Source organism: Melospiza georgiana, chromosome 13, assembly GCF_028018845.1.
Source record: "Melospiza georgiana isolate bMelGeo1 chromosome 13, bMelGeo1.pri, whole genome shotgun sequence".
In the NCBI taxonomy this organism is placed as follows: Eukaryota; Metazoa; Chordata; class Aves; order Passeriformes; family Passerellidae; genus Melospiza; species Melospiza georgiana.
The window spans coordinates 20,502,690-20,525,486 of NC_080442.1; the positions used below are offsets into that span (position 1 = coordinate 20,502,690).

A 22,797-nucleotide genomic window follows, 5' to 3' on the forward strand; every position below is an offset into this window, starting at 1 on the left:
ACCGAACCGACCGGCACCGAACCGGCCGGGCCACGCGGGGGCGGCACCGAACCGACCGGCACGGCACGGCCCGGCCCGCGGGGGCGGCACCGAACCGGCCGGCACCGCACAGCCCGGCCCGCGGGGGCGGCACCGAACCGGCCGGCACCGCACAGCCCGGCCCGCGGGAGCAGCCGCCCCCAACCCCGCAGCCGAGTTCAGATGCCGGTGCCCTCCCGGTACCCTGTCCCGGTGTGCCCCATCCCGGTGCGCCCCATCCCGGTGCCCCATCCCGTCTTTGATCCCTGTCCCGGTGCCCTGACCTAGGGTCCCGTTCCAGCCCTCTGTCCCAGTGCCCTGTCTCAGTTCTCCCCCACGCCGTTCCTGTCTAAGTGGACCCCATTCTGGTAACTTCATCTCGGTACCCCATGCTAGTGCACCGCGTGCCCTGGCACAGTGACCCGTCCTGGTGCACCATTACAGTGTCTCATCCCAGTGCCACGTCCCAGTGCAGTACAAGTCCGTGTCCCCTCACAGCTCCTAGAAGCACAGCTGCAGAGCTCGTGTGTTTATTGTACAAGACGAAGCCGGGCAGGAGCTGTGGCTGCCATATCCCACCCTGAGGTATGCAGGAGCCCTTGCCCTGGGGCTCAAGCACCACACAGCTACCCCTCGGTACCCACTGCCCAGACAGGGCTCTGCTGTGTCCCCAGCAGTGCCGTGGGATGGATCCAGGGCCCCTGGTGCTCCCTGTCACCGCTGCCTCTTGCGGATGGCGACGAGGTCCTGGTGGATGGTGCAGAAGTTGGGCCGCTTGTGGGGGTCATACTCCCAGCAGCGCTGCATCAGCTGGTACACCTCCTCAGGGCACTGCTCGGGAGGGTCCAGCCGCAAACCTGGGCAACAGGGATGGGCATGTGGATCACTGGCCCCTAACACCCCACATCCCACCGTGGGATGTGTCCGGCCCATCCCACAGGCACAGCCCCACAGTGCTGGACCCACAGCTCATGGTGGCTCTCAGGAGCCAGCCCCAGCCGTGTCCCCTACCATGCTCCACTGCCTCCCGTGTCTGCTGGTTGCTGAGGTTGGCATAGGGGACGGCACCCAGGCTGAAGGCTTCCCACAGCAGGATGCCAAAGCTCCAGACATCACTCTCTGAGCTGTATCGGCCTGGGGACATTGGGCAGGACAAATGCTGTTGGCAGGAGCATGGGCCCAGTCATGCCCATGCTCCTGAGGGCTGAGGTGCTCGGGGTCCCTGCCTCCCTCCCCAGGACCAGGTGTGTGGGAGTGGAATAGTGCCAGCTGCGGGGTGCCAGGCCATGCCTGGCTCCATCCTGTACCATAATTGAGTGCTTCAGGGGCCGTCCACTTGACAGGGATTTGCTTCATCCCCCCTGTGGCGGCGTAGATGCCATCCTCCTCCTCCCGTGACATCCCAAAATCACTGATCTTCAGGGTGTTCCTCTCCGTCACCAGGCAGTTGCGAGCAGCCAGGTCCCTGAGACAGCCCCAGGCAATCAGCCGTGTGCCCAGCTGTCCCTGGGGCTCCACCTGGCACGGGATGGGGTGGTGAGGATCCCAGGGCTCCCCGTGCTGCCAGGGCCCACCTGTGGATGCAGTGCTTGCTCTCCAGGTACTCCATGCCGGCAGCAGCATTCTCTGTCATCTTGACCAGCTCCTTCACTCGGAGGTGGGGACCCTCACTGCGCAGGAAGGTCAGGAAGTCCCCCCCTGTGCCCAGATTGCAGAGGCGGTGGGTGCCAGGCAGCGCTGGCAGCTCACCCAGGCGCGGGTGCGTGGGAGCGCGGGGCGGGTGCTCACCCTGCACCAGCTCCATGACGATGTAAATGGGCTGTTTCTGCGTGCAGACGCCGATGAGCCGCACGATGTTGGGGTGCCTGTACTGCTTGAGAATCCTGTGGGGACAAGGATGGCGCTGTGAGTGTAGGGGGGCCTGGCTGCTCTGGGCACGAGCCACCCGCTGCCATCGCCAGGGCACTGTGCCCAGCCAGCCTGGGGACACAGCCCTCAGCACGAGGGTGCTGCAGTCCCAGCACTGTCCAACAGCTCCAAGAGTGGACAGATGTGACAGGAGAAGCCCAGAGCCGCACGGACCTGGCTTCCTGCAGGAACTTGGCCTTGAGCTCAGGCGGAAGGGTTTCCCGGCAGGATTTCACAGCAACGGGAGAGTTGTCAGCACGCAGGCGTCCGCTGAACACTTCCCCAAAGTTACCCTTCCAAGACACAGGTGCACTAGGCTCAGCTCACCGTGCGGCCCAAGGCAACCCTTGTCCTCCTGCAGACCTGTGAGGACAGCCCTGCCCTCCTGCAGACCCCACAGCACCCCATCTCACCCGACCAATGCGCTCCCCCAGCAGCACGTCCTCGTGGTTCAGCACCCATTTGTCCTGCAGCAAACAGACACCCGTGAGCTGCCCCTGGCCCACAGACCCCTGCAGGCCCCTCAGGCAGAGCCCAGGTCCAGGTTCCCCTGTCTACCTGGAGAAGCATGCCTGTGGCCCTCAGCCCAGCCATCAAGAGGAGAAAGGGCCAGGCAGAGCCGCCCCTGCGCAGGGGGCCCCACCCTCCTCCCCACTGCCTGTCTCACCCTGGGCACAGCCCTGGCCAGGACAATGCCACTCTTGCGGGTGATGGGCTGCTGGCTCTGCAGGAGTTTCTGGATCAGCAGCGGAATGGTGGGGAAGCCGTCACCCTCCAGCCGAAACATGTTCTGCAGGGAGGGAGGCCAGGAGGTTGTGATGGGCAGGAACCTGTGCCTGGCCACGCAAGGCCACCCCAGCCATGCCCCCTGCTCGTGGTCACTCACTCCCACAGCCTGGATGATGAAGTGCCGGGGCTGCCCGTCCCACAGCACGCTGAGCACGTACTCCTGCTTGCCCTGGCTCTCCCGCACCAGGAAGTCCCCAGGGCAGGTGAGCAGCTCCTGCACCTCCGAACGCGGGATGGCCCCGTGGTACCAGACCTGCTGGCACAGCGGCTTCTGCACGTCTGGGATGAGGGGCACGGGGGGTGGCAGCTGGAAGGAGACAAGGTGAGCCCAGCCATGCACGCTCCTGACTTGTGCCAGAGGTGGGGCAGCAGGAGTGTCTGGAAGCTGTGCCCAGGGCAGGTGGGAGCAGAATCTGGAGGTGCTGAAGCAAGGGAGGCTGTGTGGCCAGCAAGGACAGGACAGGCTCATCAAGGCAGCTGGCCAGAGAGCAGGGTGGCGGGAGGCACCCAGGGACTCACCGAGTACTTTGGGCTGAAGATGCCCGTGATGTGGTTCTTGAGGGTCTCCAGCGCGCTGGCCCCGCTCCGCTCCTGCTCCTGGAAGGAGGCACGGGCTGTGCACCAGCTGTGCAGCCCATCGCTGCGGCTCCTGGAGCGCAGGAGGCGAGGCCGACTCACCGTGGAGGAGACGGACTGCCGGTCCTCCGGCAGAGGCAGGGCAGGCAGGGGCTCCCTGGCGCCCAGCTCCGCCAGCTTGCTGGCCAGCAGGTCCCGCTGCGCCCGCAGCTTGGCCTGGGCACACAGGCAACCCTCGAGCTGCTGCCGCGCCTCGTGCAGCCCCTGCCGCCTGCCCAACAGGTGCACCCTGGCGAGGGGAGGGCACGGTCAGCACCCGCTGCCCGGGCCCCTCGCCCCCCTCTGCTGCACCTCACCGCTCCCCGGGGCTCCGGCCCTGCTCCTCATCGTGGATCTCTGCCTTCAGCTCCTGCATCTGCTGCTCCTTGATACTCACGGCCTCTGTGGCGGCCACCAACTCCTCCTCAACCGATGTCAGGCTGCAAGAGATGTGTGCCGGCAGCGGGCTTGGCCCCTGTCCCTCACCTGCCCCTGCCCACGGCTAGCCCCACTCACCAGTGCTGGACACTTTCAAGGGTCAGCTCATTCAGCTGCAGCTCCCCTGGCACCAGGTTTTCTGTGTCCTCCAGCAAGCTCTCATCAAAGCACACAGCTGGTGGCATCTCAGATTCGTACCTGTGGGCACCCAGGACAGCTGTGCCTCCACTTGCCCGTGCTGGCCGCTGCCAGCCAGAGGCAGCAGGGCCGTACCCAGCAGAGAGGCTGCGGCTGTGTGGAGCCATACTGGTGGCTCTGGATGAAGCTGCTGTACTCAGTGGCAGGGTCGATGGCCTGGATGGCACTGGCAATCTCCTGGTGAATGGCCAAAAGATCCTCCTGTACCAGGCTGCTGATGCTGCAGTACTCGCTGAGGATCTCCTTTCTGTGGGAGCACTGCTGGTTCTGGGGGGCCGTGGGCGTGCCCAGGGGGTGGGAGTGGGGTGCAGGGTGGCAGCAGGGCACAGGATGGGCGGTGCAGCACAGGGTGGGCAGTGGGGCACGGGACGGGCAGCGGGGCAGGCAGGGCTCTTACAGGACGAGGACCATCTCCTGCTGCAGACCGTAGAGGGATTGATGCAGGCTGGGCAGCACCCGCTGGTAGTGGTGCTGGTGGTGCAGTGCGGCCGCCTGCACAGCCAGCACATACTGATTGTGGAGGGCATGGAGCTTCCAGAGGCTGCGCACATACTTCTCCTTTGCCTTGTCGCGCTCCTTGTCTGTGGAGAGAGGCTGTGGAAAACCCCAACCACCAGCACACCACCTGCCCCAACAGCGGGGCAGGGGTCACAGGGTGAGGGCTGGGAGAGGGTCCCCGGGCAGGCAGAGGAACCGAGCCTGGGGTGGTCACACTGTGACACAGAGATGCCCCTGACCCACAGCGTGGTGTCCCAAGGCCCCCAGGCTTGTGCCTGGCTTCCTGGGGGCCAGGCTGCGCTCTCCTCTATGGCCCAACCCCAGAACCCCCACCCACTCCAGGCTGGGCTGTAGTTTTCACGGAGTGCAGGGTGCTCCAGCCATCCCTGACCCATAGGGGAAGCTGGGAGGTCACGCAGGGGACAGGGGCCAGGTTGGCACCTTTGCTGGCCTCCTGGTACTTGCGCTTGGCCTGGGCACTGTCACGGGCTAGGCTGCGGTACTGTGCCTTCAGCTTCTCCATCTCCTGCTGCGTCGTCTGGAGAGGGACACAGTCAGGGAGCGGGTCCAGCACATTCTGCTGTTCCCCTGCTGGCTCCCACGTACCCGGCTGTAGTCCTGGCTGAGCTGCTGCCACTGCTCGCTGAAGGCTCTGCGCAGCTGCTGCTTGTCGCGGATGAGCAGGCTCAGCTTGGCCAGCGGCCCCGCTGCCAGCTCCTCCGCGTGCCGCCGCAGGATCTGGCTCAGCGTCTCCGTCCGGCTCACCAGCACCCACCAGGACTGCAGGAAAGGGAGTCAGGGATGGCGTGGAGATGGCATCCTCCAGCAGCACCTCTCGGGCTCTGCAGCGCGCCGTCCTGCTCTGAGGCATCCCTACCTTCTCGATGTGACCACTGTGGTTGCCATGGAGCTGCCAAGTGCTCTCCTGCTTTTCCAGCTGGGAGAACATGTGGTGCAGCATCCCTGCATACTCGCGGTCACTCTTGGCCCGCTGTGACATCCACTTCCTCATCAGCTCCAGGAGGCGCAGCTCCCCATCCTGCAGCCGCAGCAGCGCGCTGTGCCCCTGCGGGCACCACAGCTCCGGCCCAAAGCCCATGGCACCGCTGTGCAGCCAGGGGGGCTGTGGGGCACCGGGACAGCCTGAGCCACAGCTGCCACCCTGCACTGCCTGCGCCAGTGGCAGGGGCCTTTGCATTTCACACCCTCCTAGCCCATCATCCGGTCTGTGCAGCAGAGATGGCCCTCCCCACCCACTGCAAACAGCCCTGAAAAGCCTATTCAAAGCAGCAGGATGAGTGCTCCAAGCTCTGTGGGAGCTGGGGCCTGTGGGGATGGTGCTGGGAAGGAGGAAGTGTGGAGCCATGGACAGCAGTGTCACCTCTGCCATGCACAGACTGCTCCCCAAGGGCAGCACCAGCCCCTCCTCTCTGGCAGCTGCAGTCCTGTCCTGCCCTTTCCCACCCCTATGCCCGCGGTGTGGGAGCTCCCTGGGGCTGGGGCACTGGTGGGAAGCCCACAGAAGCTGAGGAGGGTGCTGAGCCGCAGAGAAAGGTGCGGAACCTGGATGTGTTCCAGCATGCAGGACGCCAGTAAGGCCACTGGGAGTTAAGCTGATCCCAGTGGCAGTCCCCGGATGCCCTGCTCTGAAACAAGAGTGCAACAGGAGCAGGAGAGTGCTGGGGCACCTCCCTGTGCAGCGCAGGATGTCTCCTGGCACGGCCCTTGACCTCACCAAGATCTACCCCCCAGCCTTTCAAAGGAGTCCCCATCTCTGCTAGTACCTCACCAGGGCACAGTGCCTCCGACCTACCTTTGGTGCTGGGTCTTCGCTGTGAGGCTGCTGCTGGCGTCCTGCTGGGGCCGGGGCTGACGCGGTCTGGACCCGGCGCAGCTCCGGCTCCTGGGGAGGAACAGGAAACCCAGTGCTGACCATACAGCCATTGCGAGATTTCCTGTGCTTCCTGCCCTCCCTGCCAGTCCCCACACCAGCAGCCAGCACACAGTTCTGCTGCAGCTAGGCAGTTCCCAGCCCCACCAGGGCCTGACACCAGCAGCTCCAGCCCTGTAACCAAGGGCTCCCCTGCTCCTCTGGAGCCTTCGCTCAGCGCCAGTCCCACCCAGCAAAGCCCCTCAGCTGTGCCTGGTCCTGCCTGGCTCCCAGCCCCACTCCATGTCCCTGTGTCTCCAAGAGACTGCAGGACCTGGGGGGTTCCTGAGGACTGTGTGTAGCCCCACTGAACTGTGGCCACCCTGTCACCATCCCCAAGCCTGGCCCTTGTGACAGGGAAGGGCTGCAGGACAGAGCATCCACCAACAGACATGCAGAGTGCTATGCCCCAGCCCTTACTGCCAGCCTGCATCCACAGAGCCAGGACCACACTGGGCACCTCCCCTTCCAAGGGCTTCGCTGGTGCCACAGCAGCACTGCCCAGCCCTGGCAGCTGCCACCACCACTGCCACTGCCCAGTGGCACGGCCCAGTCAGCTCCACTCAGCTCAGCCTAGCCACCGCCTGGCTGTTGGGCCTCCCGTGCCTGCCAGGGAGGCTCCGGCGCCAGAGGAGTTTCAATGTCACCTGCAGGACATTGCCGGGCCGATTCCACTTTTAGAGGAAGTCAGGGAAAAAATGTGTCAGCCGGGAGCTTTGCTGACTCGCCTTCCTACAGCAGAGCAATGTGGGGTGGCCACGTGCTGGAGCAGCCCCAAGGAAGGGCTGCCACCGGACTGCTTCTCCCACCACCACCATCCCTCCAGCATCCCCTCCCCGCCTGGCCAGGCTGCTCCTGGGCGGCCGGGGCTGGGCGGCTCTGCGTCTGACCGCAAGGGCAGCAGCTCTCTCTGGAAGGCAGATTGCTGCCCGGCCCCAGCCCCGCCTAGGGAGAAGAGGAAGAGCAGGGTGAGCGCGCTGCAGGCTGTGCCTGCCACGGGGACCTCGCTCCTGACCACAGGAAGCCGCTGCGGCCCAGGCGCAGCGAGGCCGAGCGCCTCCGCGGAGAGGAGCTGCCTCTGCGATGGAGCACAGCCACAACAGGCTCTTTTGTGGGGCTCCGTGAGGCTGCGGTCGGCTGTGTCCGCAGCTTGGCCACAGCACAAGCGGGTCCCAGGTCCAGCCAGGACATTCCTGCACCAGGGTGGTGCTAGACACGGGGGCTGCAGCCAGGGCCCAGGCTGTGGTGAAGGGACTGAGCCTTGTGCTGTGGGAAAGGGGTGCTAAGTCCCCAGGCTTTTCACACGCACACACCCACACACCCACACAGCCCGTTTCTGAATTAACTGCCCTCGATGCACGTCCCCATAAGCAGCTCATGCAAGGGACATCCCCTGCCTGTCCCCACCACATTTCCTGTCCACAGCCAGGGAAGGGCAGTGCCTGGCCCGGGGGAAGGTCTGCAGGCTCCAGCCCACCTGCAGAGCACATCTGGGTGCCCCTGAGGCCCACAGTCTCCACGGCCAGGCCACCGCCCCAGCCGGGCACCCACGGCACATAGAGCACAGGCAGCAGAGCTGGTTTGCATAGTTCTGAACATTTAATAACTCAGTCTCTCTAGCGTTATATCCACATCCATTAAATTAAAAACAGGCTCAGGAGGCAGCTCCTGGCCGATTAAATTACAAGAAAAAATTACTGTGCACCAAAAAGTTGTTATAGAAAAATAGTCCTGTGGCCCCTGGCCAGCGGCTCCATCCACGGCTGGCCCCGGTGTGCGGCGGCGGACGGCAAAGGGGCGCGTGGCACTGCCCCCCAGCCCACGGGGAAGGGGCAGCAAGGGGAAGGGCTCCAGCGGGGAGCAGAACAGATTGTCACCAAGTGGGGGCAAGGCACGTCGGGGGGCTAGGGCTGCAGGAATGCTGGGCACTGCCCAGCACAGGCAGGACGCAGGCAGAGCTGGGGCAGTGCTGGCACTGGCGCTACCTGACGGTCCCAGCCAGCAGCACCTACAGCCCTCCCCAGGGGCAGAACACAAGGGGCCCAAGGCAGCCCCCCAAAGCAGGGACTGTGCGAGGGGTCCCTGCCCAGGCTGTGGGCTGTGCCATGGGCACAGGGTCAGGCGGTGCCCAGCCTGATGCTCCCCGGTGCCAGGGCTCCTACCCGCTGCAGGCAGCGGCGGTGGGATGGGGAGGCAGTGGACAGCAGCAGCTGAGGCCTGGCCATTATTGCTGTCGAAGGGCACGGGTGGAAGCAGACAGGCCCAGGGGAGGCGGCAGGGAGCTGGGACACAATGAACTGAGCCTGGGACGCAGCCCCGCACGGGCTGAGGGTGGGAGGGGCAGCGGGATGCTGTGACACAGGCTGGGCTCAGCCCTGCCACAGCCAGCCCACCTTGAGCCATGGCAACCCAGGGATTTCACACGCTGCCCATCCTGCAGAACTCACAAGATCCCAAGCAGCAGCCATACACCCAGCAGGGGAGACACTGCTGCCATTGCAGGGCCAGGAAGCGTTGGGCCCCACTGCCACCAAACACCCCGGCATGGGGCACAGGGTGGATGCAGGGCCAGGAGAGATGGTGCAAGACTGGGACGGTGCTGTGCTGGGGATGGTGCCTGCGGGACCATGCCTGGCCACCCAGACTAGGGCTGAGGGATGGTGCCAGTGGGTGGGAGCCCCAGGCTGCTGCAGTGCAGGAAGGGGACAGGGGCAGAGTCCAGGGCCCCTCAGCCTCACCTGCCCCAGGCCTGCAGTGCTGGGCAGTGAGGAGGGAGGGGCAGGAGGGCTCATCAAAGGGCACTTTGGTCTCTGATGAAGGCAGTCCTCTCGCTGTGGGCCTCATAATCCTCACCGTCCGACTCAGAGGGACCCTCCTCCTGCCAGATGTCGGAGGGGAGCCCCTTGTAGGAGATGATCCCGCTGTCCAGGGCATACACCTTCACACCCCGCAGGCTGAAGCCTGAGCGTGCTTGCAGCACCAAGAAGATGGTGACAAAGATGATGACAATGAGGATGCAGCTGAGGCTGGCGATGAGGACAGGCAAGTTGACCGGAGGGGGGGCCTCAGCTGGTCCTTCGCCATCTGCCAGGGCAGGGGACGCACGGCTGCTCTGGGTCTGGTGGGAGCAGGAGAAGTCCAGGCTGCTGAAGTGGGAGTGCGCAGGACAGGTGAGGCACTGGTTGGGGCCAGGTCCCGCACAGGTGGCACAGGAGGGGTGGCAGGGCAGGCAGAGGTGGGGTGCGATGGGCTCCACGCTGTTCTCCAGGTTGTAGTGCGTGCTCTGGACGCCGGGTGCGAAGCCGGGAGGGCAGCGCTTCAGGCAGCTCTTCTGGTGCAGGTAGTACCCCTCCTCGCAGACTGTGGGACAGGCAGGGTCAGCTGGGGGCTCCCGCACCCGCACTCCCCCCCTGCTGTCCCCACACTTACCCACGCAGGTCTGGCTGGGGGTCAGGGTCTTGCAGCCACTGCTCTCCAGCTGGTTGGAGAGGCTGGGGGACTCGGTGGCCGTCCCATACAGCACGAGCGTGAACTTGGTGAGCGTGCCTGCAACAGCGCAGGGTGAGGACCACAGAGGTGCCCACAAGATGTGCCCATGACAGGCACAGGGAGGGGGCTCACGCTGGTTCCCCATCCTGGCTGCCAGGGCACAGCAGGGTTGTGCCCACCACCTGGGAGAGCGTCTCTTGTGGGGCCATGACCCTGCACGGGACTCCCAAGGGGCAGGGGGCCAGGTGAGCTGGCACGGGGTCTCCTTTTGCCTGGACTGCCCCAGAGGGGCTGCAGCACCATCCCACATGCCCAAGTCCAGCCTCTCCCCAGCCACACCACCCTAAACATCCAAGATGTTACTGGCCCCTCAGCTCAGGAGCAGGGGCAGGGGGGGAAACTGGGTGACTACACAGCTCACATCCCAGACTTGGAGGGAGGCAGCAGACAGGGAAGCACACTCCTACCATAGTTCTTGGCATCACTGGTGTTCTCAATCTCCAGCACCCACTCCCCAGAGGGGTCCTCATCCCACGAGTGCGTTGTCATGAAGGCCCAGTCATTGAAGCCATCGGCCGAGAAGTCGTGAGGCCTGAGCGACAAAGGCAAGGGCACAAAGATGTGGCTGTCAACACATGCCAGACTCACCAGGGGCCAGCCTGGGGCACGCCAGAGCCCAGCACGTACCTGGCAGCCAGCAGGGTGGAGCGGGTGCCCATGGGGCTGACCAGGTGGATGGCCAGGTCCCCGCGGCGGTTGTAGGACAGCGTCAGCCTGGCCTGCGCGTGCTCCAGCCGGCTGATGTAGTTGGCTTTCCCCAGGCAGGCATCCACCTTCCGCCGGACCTCGAGACGCTTCCCAATGTCCCTGCCGAGCACAGGCAAGTGTGAGGCCAGTCCCAGACTGGGGGGACAGACCACAGTCCCCATTCCTTGCTGTGGGGCTCTGCAGCTGTCCTGGGGACTGGGCACCAGGACAGCTAGAGCGGGAATCAAATCCACAGTGGGTCAGAGTGGCACCACCACAGTACCATTCCCAGATGGGTGCAGGCAGGAGAAGGGGTGCCCCAGCTCCTGGGCATGAGCGGCGGGAACTGCGCTGCCCAGTGCTGCCACACATGAGCCCTGAATAGGCCCTTTATTCACACACGGCAGGCCAGCTACACCCTGCATGGCCCAGCCAGAGATGGGATGGGCAGAGCCGTCTCCATCCTGCTGCTGGCCTGTGGCCGGTCCCCCCCGATGCCAGCACAGGATGTGCCTGCTGTACCCACACAGGGCTGGCTCCCCAGGCGGTCAGGGCAGGGCCCAGCCCTAGCTCCCCTCGTGCACAGCAACATGATCTCCCCACCCAGGAGCCCCGAGGGAGTGCCCTGTCCACAGACAAGACTGCACTGTGGCAGCAGCAGCCAAGCAGGAGTCAAAGGAGCTTCTGTCTGCCCCCTGAAAAGCCCCTCTGTCCAGGATGACTCGTGCTGGCTGCACCCCAACCGCAGCGCCCCAGTCTGCCCATGCTGACTGGCCCAGCCCCACAGCAGGGAGGCTCATCGGCGACGCCAGAGCGGGATGGCTGGAGGTGCCTTTCCCAGCTCTCCCCAGGCTCTTGCAGGATGCTCCAAGGGTCTCAGCAGCAGTTCAGTCCCAGAGATTCTCCCCATTCCCTGCTCTGGGCCCAGAGGCTCTCAAGCTCCTGTGCAGAACAGATGCTGAGTGATCCTCTCCTGGGCTCACCAGCCCATACCTGGGCTCTGCAAGGATGTCAATGACACACTTCCTCTGAGGTCCCACCGTAGTCCAGTTCTTGGCCAGGCTCACCATGGCCCCAGCATCCAGCAGGCCGTAGCCATACGAGTGGCTGACTGTGGACAAAGAGGGGGTCAGCACCGCTCCCGGGGGTGCCCAGGGAGGGATGTTTGCCTGGCCATGCTGCCTCCTTCATGCCACAGGGCTGCCAGCGCACTGTGCCTCAGCACCCCAAGGCCAGCGGTACGTGTAGGAGTGAGAGACCCCGCTGCCCTCCCAGCGCCCCGGTACCTTTGCGGCCAACGCCATTGGTGACCCAGTCATTGGCGTTCAGGTGAGCCGGCTTCGAGGTCTGCACCACCAGGTGCTGCATGTCCCGCCACGTCAGGTTCTTGCTACAGGGAGACACGGAGCTCGGGTCAGTGCTGGCTCCTGCTGGCCCCACGGCCAGGTGCCAGTGCAGCATGGGGCAGACACAGCCACCCCCAGCCATGCCTTACTTGGCTTCCAGGGCGAGGGCGATGATGCCGGCAGCCAGGGGTGCTGAGGCTGACGTCCCCGTGTGCAGCTCAGTGCACTTCTGTCTGAGGTCAGTCGTCACCTGCGAGGAGGAGAGCCAGGGCAGGAAATGCTGCAGGCACATCCCACCCCGAGCCCCCGGCCTGCGGGCAGCAGCAGCCCCCACTCACAATCTGCTTCTCGTTCTGGTTGCCGCTGCTGTAGGTGGTGGCGAGGGTGGAGGAGCAGGCCTCGCTGTACCAGGGCACGTTGCCGTACTGGGTGGTGCTGCTGATGGACAGCGTGTAGATGCTGTTGGTGTAACCGTCACAGTTGCAGCTGTCATGCTCGCGGCCCCCATTCCCAGACGCCCAGACGAAGATGGAGCCCAGCCCGCCTCGGCCCTAGCAACAGAGGCACGGTGAGGGCAAGCACCAACAGTGCCACACACAGGAAACCCCAGGCTGGAGCTGAGGACAAGTGGGTGGCACCAATCTGAATCAAACAGACAGAGCAAATGCAGCTGGGACACAGGGGACAGCATGACACCCCAGTCACAGCCCACCAACATGGGCGCCCTCAGCACCACTGTGCCTATGGAGGGTGCCCAGCACCTCGGCAGAGACTCCAGGGCTGTCCCAGTGTGTGACACACCAGGCAGCAGGAGGCCCAGACAATGTGAGGCTTCCAGGAGCCCAAGTCTTTTTCTGCTCAGAAGTCACCTGGCCTGACTCTGTCTGTGTGGGATTGCAGTGCCTGGCAGAGCTGGGGGAGCCCACAACAGAGTCCTGGCCATGTCTTGGCACCCAAAAGTGGCAGCTACCCTCGCAGAGGACGTGACAGAGTCAGCATGACACCACATGCATCTCTCTGTAAGGAATCCTGGGCAGAATATGACAGCTCACCAGCTGGGCAACACTGAGAGCACAAAGGGACAGTGGGGGACGACGGGTGGAGGATGCGAGGGTGAGCACCTGACACAAAACCAGAAAAGAACCAGGAGAGGGCTTGGGAGAGCAGGGAGAGAGCATCTCACACAGGAGCCCTCACAGAGATAACACCACACGGGAGGAGTCCTGACTCAGAGCCATCACACAGGAAGAACAAGAAAAACTAACAGAGCCTGATCCTAGAGATGGGCTGGAAGATGGCTCATCCCGGGAGGGCCAGGGTAACACCCAGGGCAGGCAGAGGGAAGGGAGACGCGGGAGGAGGGCAGGAACGAGGCCAGTACTCCTCCAGCAAACCCTCCTTCTCACCTGGCTGACCCCACGGAAGAAAGCCTCCTCTGCCAGCCGGGCCGGGCCATCCACAGTCTTGCCGTCGTCCTCAGGGCCCCAGCTGGCACTGTAGATGTGGATGTGGTTGGGGTTCAGGCCCAGGGAATGGGCCTCCACAGCATCGGTCACCTCCCCATCCAGCATGCGCACTCCTAGGCCAGAGAGCAAACGTCACCGGCGCCCGGCCGGGGCAGAGCGGCCACGGTGCCGCCGCTGAGAGCCCCAGCGCCCCGCTGCCCCCTGTGCCACGGGCTGCCACAGGGCTGCCACAGCCAGCAGGGCCCGGGGACCCAGCTCAGCACCCCCAGGAGCCGGCGCAGGGCAGCACCCACCTCCGATGCGGGCGTTGTACGCCACGCCAACTCCACAGATGCCGTTGTTTGCCACAGCAGCCACTTCCCCAGCACAGCGTGTGCCATGTCTGCAACCAAAGTAGGATGAAGCATGCTCATATAGGGTGCGAGGAGCACAGGGGTCAGTACAGGCTGCAGCCCCTGCAACCCCCACCCGGGCTGCCTCCTGTCCCCTCAGACCAGGCAGCCAGTGAAGGCTCCTCCATCTGCCCTCCTGCTCCAGAGCCAGGGCGCTGAACAGCCCACACTGGCTCTGGGCAGAAAAAGGATGCTGCTCAGGGCAAAAAGAGAGGTGAAGGGTTCCCCATGGGGCAGAAGTATGCCACCAGCCTCACAGCTCCCAGTGGCCCATGTGGGGTGGCACTGCACCAAGTCCCTGCCACACGTAGGCTCTGTGTCTTCGCCCCTCCCTCCTGCCTCACCTGTTGTCATTCATCTGCGTGTAGCGAGGCTGCGGGTCCGGGTCCTGGTCATTGACGTCAAAACTTGCCCCTGGGTCCTGGAAAACAAATTGGACACTTGGAGACTGTCTACCTCAGCCACCAAGCCCTACTGCCCTTACTCCATGGCATGAGGCTGAGCTGCTGAGCAGGGTGGGCAGGCTCCAATCCCATCTCCGTGTCCCACCATGGTGGGCACCAGACCTGTACCTCACAGCTCTGGGGTTGCCCTGCATGGACACAGCTGCCCAGACCAGCGCCCACGGCACTCCACCCTGCACCATCACCCAAACTCACATAGTTGGCCTCCAGGTCAGGGTGGTTCTTCTCAATGCCGTCATCCAGGATGGACACCACGATGCCCTTGCCCGTGTATCCCTGTTCCCAGGCCTGACGCACGTTCAGGTCCCGCTGGTTTGTGTTGTACTGCCAAGAGAAGCCTTGGCACTAGGAGAAGCACCCAGACATAGCCACTGTGATAGGCCCAAAACCCACCCAGCTCTCACCCCGCTCTTCTGCGGGTTGTGACAAGGAACCCCAGGGACCTGGGCACAAGGTTGGGCTCAACTAGCTGAGAAGGGCTGCTCTGAAAGCAAGATTGAGCCCCAGCCTATGCTTAAGTCCCACAGGCAAGGCACCCTTTGCAGAGATCAGGCTTGTGCCCAAGCTCCAGGAAGCAGAGGCAGGGAGCCATTCCTGGGCTAGGCAAAAGGCTGTGCCTCCTAGTCCAGCACTGGGTACGCCACCCGCCCTCTCAGCATTCCAGCCAGGAGCCACAGCTCTGTGAGCACAGCCTCCTCCCTGGGGTGTTCCCATAACACAGCACGGGTGGCTGCCTCAGGCTTTCCCCCTTCTCCTCCTCCTCCTTCCTGCCAGCCTAGCAGCAGCTGCTGCCTGACAGCAGTTCCTAGGTTGCCACACCTGTGTCCCCAAGCTGGCAGCCACAATCATGGGCACAGGCCTCCTTCTCACCCGACACTCACCAGGTACCACTGCTGCGGGAACTTGGGGTCCGTGGGCTCCATGAACACGTCTCGCTTGGTCCTGCGCTTTGCCACCTGCTGCTCCAGCCACTGCACCTGAGGGCAGAGAAGGTGTGGGGTCCCCCGCCAACCCTCACGAGCCCAGCCCTCAGCCTGCCTGGCGGGGCTCTCCCCGGGAAGCTCCCTCAGCTCTGGCCTGGCAGAGCACTGCACCTGTCAGAGCTACTGCCACCCCCAGCCGGCCCCTGAGGCCCCCCCCTGGCTGTGCCCTGCAAGGCTCTGCTCCAGTGGAGCGGGACGGTCAGAGCACCAAGCTCTGCTGAGACACGGCTGCCAAGAGCTGCCATGCCACACCACACACCTTCCGGGGCCTGGGCTGAAGCCAGAGGGTGGGGAAAACAGCAGCCCCCACACACCACTACTCTGGGATCTGTTTATTGCCCTGCACACCTTGTCCTGTCCCAAGCACACAGAGCTCTCCTGGGGACAGAGGCTCTCCTGGGCCCTGGCATTGCAACAACCCACAGGCCACTGACACTGGCTCCACCACCCCCCTGCCCTTGCCAGACACGGGGTGGGCTCCCACGCCCCTCTGCCAAGGAATGGTTAAGGCAGCTCGGCGCTGTCCCGTGCCCAGCACTGGCTCACGTGCCTTTGTGAAGTGCCGGGATCAAAGTCAGGCCCTGCTCGCTCATACCTGGGGCTCCCTGGCCAGGCGGCTGTGCCAAGGCTGGTGGGGTGACAGGGAACGCTTGGCCACGCCGCGGTGCCGAAAGTGGTAATAGTCACCAAAGATCTGCAACAGAGAAATGCTGCTCGCGGGACAGCCCTGACAGCCTGGTCTCCCCGATCTCTACACCCCGCGTGTGCAATGTGAGCTCCAGGGCTGCCGTGCACGGGCTGGGCCCCACTCCAGAGTGCTTGGTATTATGTCTGGTACTCTGGGCAGGACCGCCCGTGAGAAGCTGTGGCAGCTGGGGACAAGGCAGCTAGGAAGACCCTGGAGGAGCAGAAATGCAACTGCTGTGCACCTCACCCTCCTGCAGGTCCCCACATGGCAGCAAGTCTAACATTGTCCAAAAAAACTGCTGCCCTAGCAGGAAGGCCCCAGGCAAGCAGTGGCAGAGAGGGACAGGCCTTTCACAATCAGCCTGTGAGAGACGCCAGACTCAGGAAACAAACCCACTGCTTCACCCCCAGTGCCACCCAGCTCCTCCTGGAAGAAGGTCCCAGTGGCTCCAGGCCCCACACTCCAGGAGATCCTGGCCAGGGCAGGGTCTGTACCAGCCTCTGCATCTCTGGACAGGCTGCTGGCTTCTCCCCAGGTGCCCCACTGGAACACCCACCCAGTGCCAGCCACCACCTGAGGCACAGCCAGTTTCAGTGGGGCAGAGCAGGGAGCATGCAGGCATCCAAGCCCAGCAGGGTCCAACTCCCATTGCCAAGCAGCCGTGCTGTCCTCACCCCAGCTCCACTCCCACTGAGGACAGCCCAGAGTGGGACTCCAGCACAGCCCAGCCGGGGCAGGACGGGAATCCAGGACAGCTGGTGGGGCCAGGAGGCCATTCTGCCGCCCAGATGGTTATTTTTAAACCCCAAACCCTCTCCAGTGCTGTCATTTCCGTGTCCCCTCTCGCACATCCTGGGGCTGACGGACACAGTGGCCCCACCCTGGCTGCCCAGGGCCTCCCAGCCCAGCAGCCTGCCCCAGCTGGGAGAAGGGAACAAGCACACACAGAGCAGCTCCCTGTGAGCCACAAAGCCCAGGCAGCAGCCACAGGCAGGATCCAGCTGCCCAGGCTGTGCCAGAGCTGGAGGGGCTGGGCTGAAAGGGCTCTAGGAATACGAAGACATCTCACCCTCCTCCATCTCAGGTTGCCCCAAAACCGTCTGTTTGGGGCTAACAACCTCCCCAGCTTATGAGAGCTCTGAAGATGTGCTGCCAATGTGGACAGACTGGGCCAAGCAAGGTGCACCCAGCTGAGCACCCTGAGGCCAGGGCAGCAGTCAGCTCTCTCAGGTACGCATTTCATCCCGAAGCCTGGCCCGTTCCTCTGGCACACCGTGTTCCCCAGGGTGCCTGTCAGTTCAGAGCCCCCGAGGAGGTGTCAAGGTACAAAGCCTCTGCACAGGGCTGGTGGGGGAATGCAGGCTGGTTGCTCTCCCTCAGCATCCCTCACCCCCTCCGGGGTATGGACAGAGCCCAGATTGTTCCTGCACACAGAGTGCAGCTCTGACTGGTCATCCACCTGGATTAGGTATGCACTGACACTGTGGTGGCAGCCAGGAGCTGGCCAGCCCACACACTTCCACCCTAATCTTCACTGTCCCTGTCCTCAGCAAGGACAAAGGCACCCCCCAGCACCACGTGTCCCTGGTGCCAGTTCAGTGCTGCTGCTTGACCCCTGGCCACAGCTCACAACAACCCTGGCCAGCCCCAGGGCTAGGAGGCTGCCTGCATGCCTGACCACAGCCCCTGGAGTGGAGCAACATGCTGCACCTGCAGCCCAGTGGTGTGGGAGACAGGACCACCCCCTCCCAGACGGCACTGTCCTGTCAGCACAGCCCAGGGATGGCTCCAGCAGTGCCCCTCCCCAGTGACCCCAATCCCAGCAGTGGGGGGCAATGCCTTTGCCCCCTTCTCTGCACAATCCCAGCAGTGCAAACCCCTACAAACCCACCTCACTGCCACATGCAGCCCCCACCTCTGACCCACGACCCCTCACTGTCCCCTGTGCCCTCCTCAAGCCCTCCCCAAGGTCGCTAGAGCCAGTCATGGGCCCTCTGCCCAAGTGCCACTGGCTCCTATTCCATAGGCAGCAGCATAGCCACAGGTATGCCAGGACAGCACAGCTTTGGGGACAGCGTCCTGAGCCCAGGCTGAGGCCGGGATCCTCTCAGAGAAGGACACTGGGTTCCTCTTAGTGGGGCACTGCCAGATGCACCCAGTCCCCCACTCCCAGCCTGGCTGCATGCCCTGTCCCAGCGGCACACACCCCCAGGAGCAGCAGTCCAGAAACCTGCAAGGCAAAGCCCCAGGCTCTTTCCAGCCACGTTCTTCCCACTGGACTGCCACAACCCGTCTGCAAAGCCCTGGCCAGCAAACCTCGTCCCACAGTGCAGACAGTGGGGCAGGCTCCAGAACGGGAGAAAACATGTCCAGACCAGAAGCTCCTGCTACAGCCTGGGCTGCTGCAGCGTGTGGGGCTCTGCTTGCAAGGGCAGGCTCACTGCTGTGAGGGCACGGGGAGCCAGGAAGAGGTGCCAGCTTCCAGGCGCAGAACCACGGTGTGGGGAGAAGACAAGGGCAGAGCTGGCACAGAGCCTCTGCGGCTCACAGGGATGGAACTCATGACAGCCTGGGCTCTCAACTGAAGTACAAGGCCCTGCACTGTGGAGATGAAGCCACAGAAGCAGTGTTCCTTGGCCCTGGGACCAGGCACCACAGCATGATGGGCAGCACTGCCAGGAGCAGGCTGATGGTACCTCACCCCCATCCCCACTCCATGGGTCTCATCAGACATCCAGGCTGGTGGACATGCCACTCTTGCAGTCCCCTGTGCATGGCAGCTGCCTTAGCCTGACAAGTTCTTTCCCCTGAGACCTGCTCTGAGCCACTTCCACACTGACAGCAGCTGCCTAAGGCAATGCCCCACCCAGCACAGACACCCTCACTGGGGTCTAGCCACAGCCCCCACAGTTCACTCCTACGACACAAGTCCCAGAGGGCCCAGAGTACCCAGTGCCCATGCAGGGCTCCTTTTGGGTGGCAGGACAAGGTCCTGCTGGCTCCTGTAGCAGCCACCCTCCCTCCCACTGCTCCCAGCAGCTGCGCACAGCGAGGTCCTGACACCACAGCCACAGTTGTGCAATTTCCTCTGGGATTTCACCCTGCACTTCCTTCCCAGAGAAACAGCTCACTCCCAGCACAGCCACGCACACTGCCTGGTCGCTGGCTGACAGCAGGGAAAGCTGAGAGCCGGGGGGACCTGCTGACACACCTTCTGTCAAGGACAGCTCAGGAGTAAGAATACACAGCTGCTGTCAGACCCCTCTGGGGACAGCTCAGAGACGCTGCTGCTGTCCCACTGAACCAAGGCCATGCTGCACTGGGCAGCTTGCTGTGGGGAGCAACAGTGGAATCTGGAAGCCTTCCCCATCCCTCATCACACAGCGCTTCCAGGCCAGCTCCTCATGCTAGGATGGGCTTTTCCTCCTTCCCCATCCAGCAGGCAGCGTACCATGTCACCAGCGGTCCCAGGGACAGAGGGAGACCCTGGCTCCGTACAGGTAATTGCCACCACTGAGTCAAGGCAGCAGATGCTGGAAGGCCACAGCAAACAGGCACAAACACAGTGGTCCTGCTGCCAGAAAGAGCGGGCCCCAAGCCAGCTCTGGGACTAAGCTCAGCACCTGCCCAGACCACGTCACAGAACACTAGCTCAGTGAGAAGGGGAAGCAGGAGACTTACCGGGCCTAGGTTGAGGAATCCATGCTTCCTGGCCAGCCTGTCAGCCTCCTGGGGTCCTGCAGGGACGAGCACAGCCCAGGTGTTGGTGTAAATATGCTGGGCCAGCACCTCCTGGTCCAGGAGAGTGAGGGCAACCACCAGAGTCCAGAGCAACAGCAGCGAGCAGGGCCTCAGATCCATCAGAGTAACGGGGTTCCTCGAGCGGGCGAGCAGGAGGGTCCCAGGAGCAGGAGGGTCCTGGGAGAAGCAGGTCCAGCAGCCTCCCGGCGTCAGCACTCCGAGGCACACTGGCCTCTCTGCCCTACTGGTCCCAGCTCAGCCCAAGGCCACATGGGGCCAAGCCCACAGAAGCACAGGAACAAACCATCCAGGACAGAAGCACGATCTGCAGAGACAGGACAGAAGTCATGCCCAGGGCACCTTTCCTCAGCCCTCGGGAGGGCAGGCTGCGCCTCGCGGAGACCCTCGTGGGTCAGCCCCTGGGCAAGGGGGCCTGGCACACAGCGCCTGCTGCCCCCACGGCACACCGACAGCCCAGGAGCCGCCTGGCTTGGCCCTGTGCCCACATCTGCTCCTGCGTGGAGGTGCTGTTTACCTTGCCTATTACCCAATGTTTGCTTATAAACACAGAGAATTTACCAGGAGGAGAGGAGGGCACCAAAGGATGGGAGAGGCAAGGCAAGAGAGACTGCTGTGCCTCCTGCTGCCACTACCCCTGCTCCAACTGGGATGGGACTATCTGAGTACAGAGGTGGGAGCAACTGAGGCCTGCCTCTCCAGTCCCAAGGGGAGCCCAAAGGAGATGTCCTCAGGTGCCAGCAAAATGAGAGACTGGAAGGAGAAAAGTCAAGGGGAGCTCCTGACCTCTAGCAAACCTGCAGGCTCTCATCTCCACAGCCATTGACCAGGCAGTGCCTGGCAGCCACGGCAAGCACTGTGCTGCCTGTCACCAGCAGCAGCTCAGCTCTACCCTTCCTCATGGAGCACAACATGGTGACACCAGTGTGACTCATCCCCGCAACCCGGTGGAACCAGGACCAGGAAAAGGGGCACACCGTCACCTCCAGCATGAACCCAGGGATGCCCAGGAACAGCTCACACTTTTGGGACAGCAAACGCAATAACTTGTAGGGAAAGAGCAAGGAATGACCCACTCAGTGTAAGGGAGCCCATGACATGATGGTACCAGGGTGAGCTCCAAACTCGGAGCTCCAGAGGGACCCTGGTCATGCTTCAGAAATCTGAAGCAGAATATCTGGCCAGCTGGAAAAGTGAGAGCCGGCAGTGCCCAGAGGAGCCACAAGCCCCTCCATCCAGAAGTGGCCACAGCGAGCTAACAGCCTGCGGCACTGCCACAAGAGAGAGCTCCGAGCAACGCCGGAGACCCCGCCAGAGGCTACGGCACAGACAGCGCAGCGACCCTGGCACAGCTGGGCTTCCCCATCAGCGATCACACCTCGGCCAGCCCCGGGCCGGACCGCCCCGACAAATGGCCCAGAGCCGCGAGCACCCGCCGGAGGCTGTACGGGAGCCCCGGGTGCCAGACTGTCAAGGCCCTCAGCACAGTACGGCACAATGGAAAACTACCTGCCGTGGTCCACCAGCGTACGTGCCAATACCGGGCACCCAGGCCGGGCTGTTTCCCCGCGCTGGTCCCGACGCCGGCAGCCGTCCCGCTCCGGCGGTGGCCGCTGCACGTGGGGACAGTCTGGCCGCCGGGGCACAGCCCGGACCCCGCGGCGCCTTCCCGCCGGACCCGTCGCCAGCGAAGCACCGCGTGCTGGGACGGCCCGGCCGCCGCACCCAGCCCGGAGCCGCGCTCCCGGCTCCGCACCGCGGCCCGGCCCGCGCCCGCTGCCGCTGCCCGAGGAGCCAGCCCCGCACGGGAGCAGCCCGGCGGCCCCGGGCTGAGCGGCGGCCCCGGGCCTGCACGCACGGGGCGGCTCCAGCGGCGGAGCTCCGGACGGCGGCGGCCGGGCCGGGGCCGGGGCGGGAGGCGGCCTGGCTGCCCTTCGGTCTCCCGCGGCGGCGGGGGCCGTCCGGAGCTCCGAGCGCGGCCTCCCGGCTCCCCGCTCGCTCCCGGGGACCGCCGGGCCCGCACATCCCCGCCAGCAGCGCCCTAAGCCTGAGGCTGCCTAGCGGCTGCGGCCCCGGCGGTCGCCCCGGCCCCGGCCCCTCCGCCGCCCGGGTCCCGTCCGGCAGGGCCGCTCCAGCTGTCAAACCGCGGTCGCCGGCCGGTCGAGCCACCCCAGGCCGATGCCGGTCCCGCGTCCTTACCGCGCGGCCTGCCCGCTCCGCTCCGTCCCGTCGGCAGCCGGGCCCGTCTGTCGGCGGCGCCGCGTCACGCCGCGGGGCGCCCGGAGCGCCCGCCCCGGAGCCGGGCCCGGCCCAGGCAGGGGCGGCCGGGGCGGCCGGCGGGGCCGCTTGTTTACGCCGCGCAGCTGTCAGCGCCGCCCGGCCCCGCCCCGACGGCCAAGCCACCGGCCCCGCGCGGCTCCCTCGGCTCGGCCCGGCCCGGCCCGGCCGCCGCTCTGCCGGGCGCCGCCGGATGCCGTCACCGCCGCCCGCCCCTCCGTCCCGTGCTGCATCGCCGGGTCCGGCACGGACCCCCGGCAACCCCTCCGCGCCGCCCGCCAGTAGCGGGGCCGCTCCCCGTGGCCAGTGGCGGGCACAGCCCGGGGCTCTGCACGGCCTCTCTTGCAGCCGAGCGCGGGGCTGTCCTTGCCACCCGGGGGAAACCCTATGCCAGCCCAGGCGGGAAACCCGGATCTGCGCCGTGAGAGCCGTGAGCCCCCGCCACGGGCCCGCGGCAGTGACCGGCGGTGTAAGGGTGCCTGCAGTGAAGAGCACGCAGAAGATGCCCAGTCTCCCACCTGGTGCAGCAAGTGGTGCGTTATGCTGTGACACGGGGCTGGCAGGACAGGAGCCCCGCCAGATTAGCCTGTTCCAGCCATGGCAGACCCCGGAGTAGAGAGTTCCCCAACCAGGCTGCGGGAATCGCACTTCCCATGAGGTCCATATCGTGGGGCTGCAACCCCAGGTCTGTGTGCAGCAGCCTGACAGAAAAACTGTCTGGTAAAGAATAACACAAGGAAAATCTATTAGCCTCGTTTCAAGAGAGATCTCCACCAAGGAGAAAAGGTGAGA

At 64.5% G+C, this 22,797-nt stretch overlaps 2 protein-coding genes across 2 annotated transcripts; both read right to left on the reverse strand.

Moving 5' to 3' along the window:
• Positions 1-534: 534 nt before the first annotated feature.
• Positions 535-6,349, reverse strand: FES (FES proto-oncogene, tyrosine kinase). The gene is made up of 19 exons (XM_058033445.1): positions 6,278-6,349; positions 5,342-5,587; positions 5,071-5,244; positions 4,906-5,002; positions 4,364-4,547; positions 4,076-4,213; positions 3,847-3,966; positions 3,648-3,770; positions 3,394-3,580; positions 3,235-3,312; positions 2,813-3,022; positions 2,594-2,716; positions 2,340-2,393; positions 2,101-2,219; positions 1,807-1,901; positions 1,593-1,716; positions 1,326-1,483; positions 1,030-1,152; positions 535-875 (listed from the first exon to the last, which is right to left on the reverse strand). Exons 2-19 carry the CDS (start codon positions 5,561-5,563, stop codon positions 733-735), a joined length of 2,472 nt encoding a protein of 823 aa, XP_057889428.1. The 5' UTR covers positions 5,564-5,587; positions 6,278-6,349; the 3' UTR covers positions 535-732.
• A 1,622-nt stretch (positions 6,350-7,971) lies between these two features.
• On the reverse strand, positions 7,972-22,001 carry FURIN (furin, paired basic amino acid cleaving enzyme). Its single transcript, XM_058033648.1, has 16 exons — positions 21,928-22,001; positions 19,651-20,035; positions 15,877-15,975; positions 15,180-15,275; positions 14,494-14,622; positions 14,179-14,255; positions 13,736-13,824; positions 13,383-13,555; positions 12,315-12,527; positions 12,126-12,226; positions 11,917-12,020; positions 11,624-11,741; positions 10,571-10,750; positions 10,351-10,475; positions 9,824-9,940; positions 7,972-9,754 (listed from the first exon to the last, which is right to left on the reverse strand). The coding sequence occupies exons 2-16, from the start codon at positions 19,828-19,830 to the stop codon at positions 9,186-9,188; spliced, it is 2,370 nt and encodes a 789-aa protein (XP_057889631.1). The 5' UTR covers positions 19,831-20,035; positions 21,928-22,001; the 3' UTR covers positions 7,972-9,185.
• Between the last annotated feature and the right edge of the window lie 796 nt (positions 22,002-22,797).

Coding starts and splice junctions, on each gene's coding strand:
- FES (XM_058033445.1), bottom strand. CDS start 5,563: ATGGGCTTTGGGCCGGAGCTGTGGTGCCCGCAGGGGCACAGCGCGCTG. Junction 3,023..3,234: donor TCTTCAGCCCAAAGTACTCG/GTGAGTCCCTGG, acceptor GTCTCCTTCCAG/CTGCCACCCCCCGTGCCCCT. Junction 2,717..2,812: donor TCATCATCCAGGCTGTGGGA/GTGAGTGACCAC, acceptor CCCTCCCTGCAG/AACATGTTTCGGCTGGAGGG.
- FURIN (XM_058033648.1), bottom strand. CDS start 19,830: ATGGATCTGAGGCCCTGCTCGCTGCTGTTGCTCTGGACTCTGGTGGTT. Junction 11,742..11,916: donor CAATGGCGTTGGCCGCAAAG/GTACCGGGGCGC, acceptor CTTTGTCCACAG/TCAGCCACTCGTATGGCTAC. Junction 9,755..9,823: donor CCCCAGCCAGACCTGCGTGG/GTAAGTGTGGGG, acceptor CCTGTCCCACAG/TCTGCGAGGAGGGGTACTAC.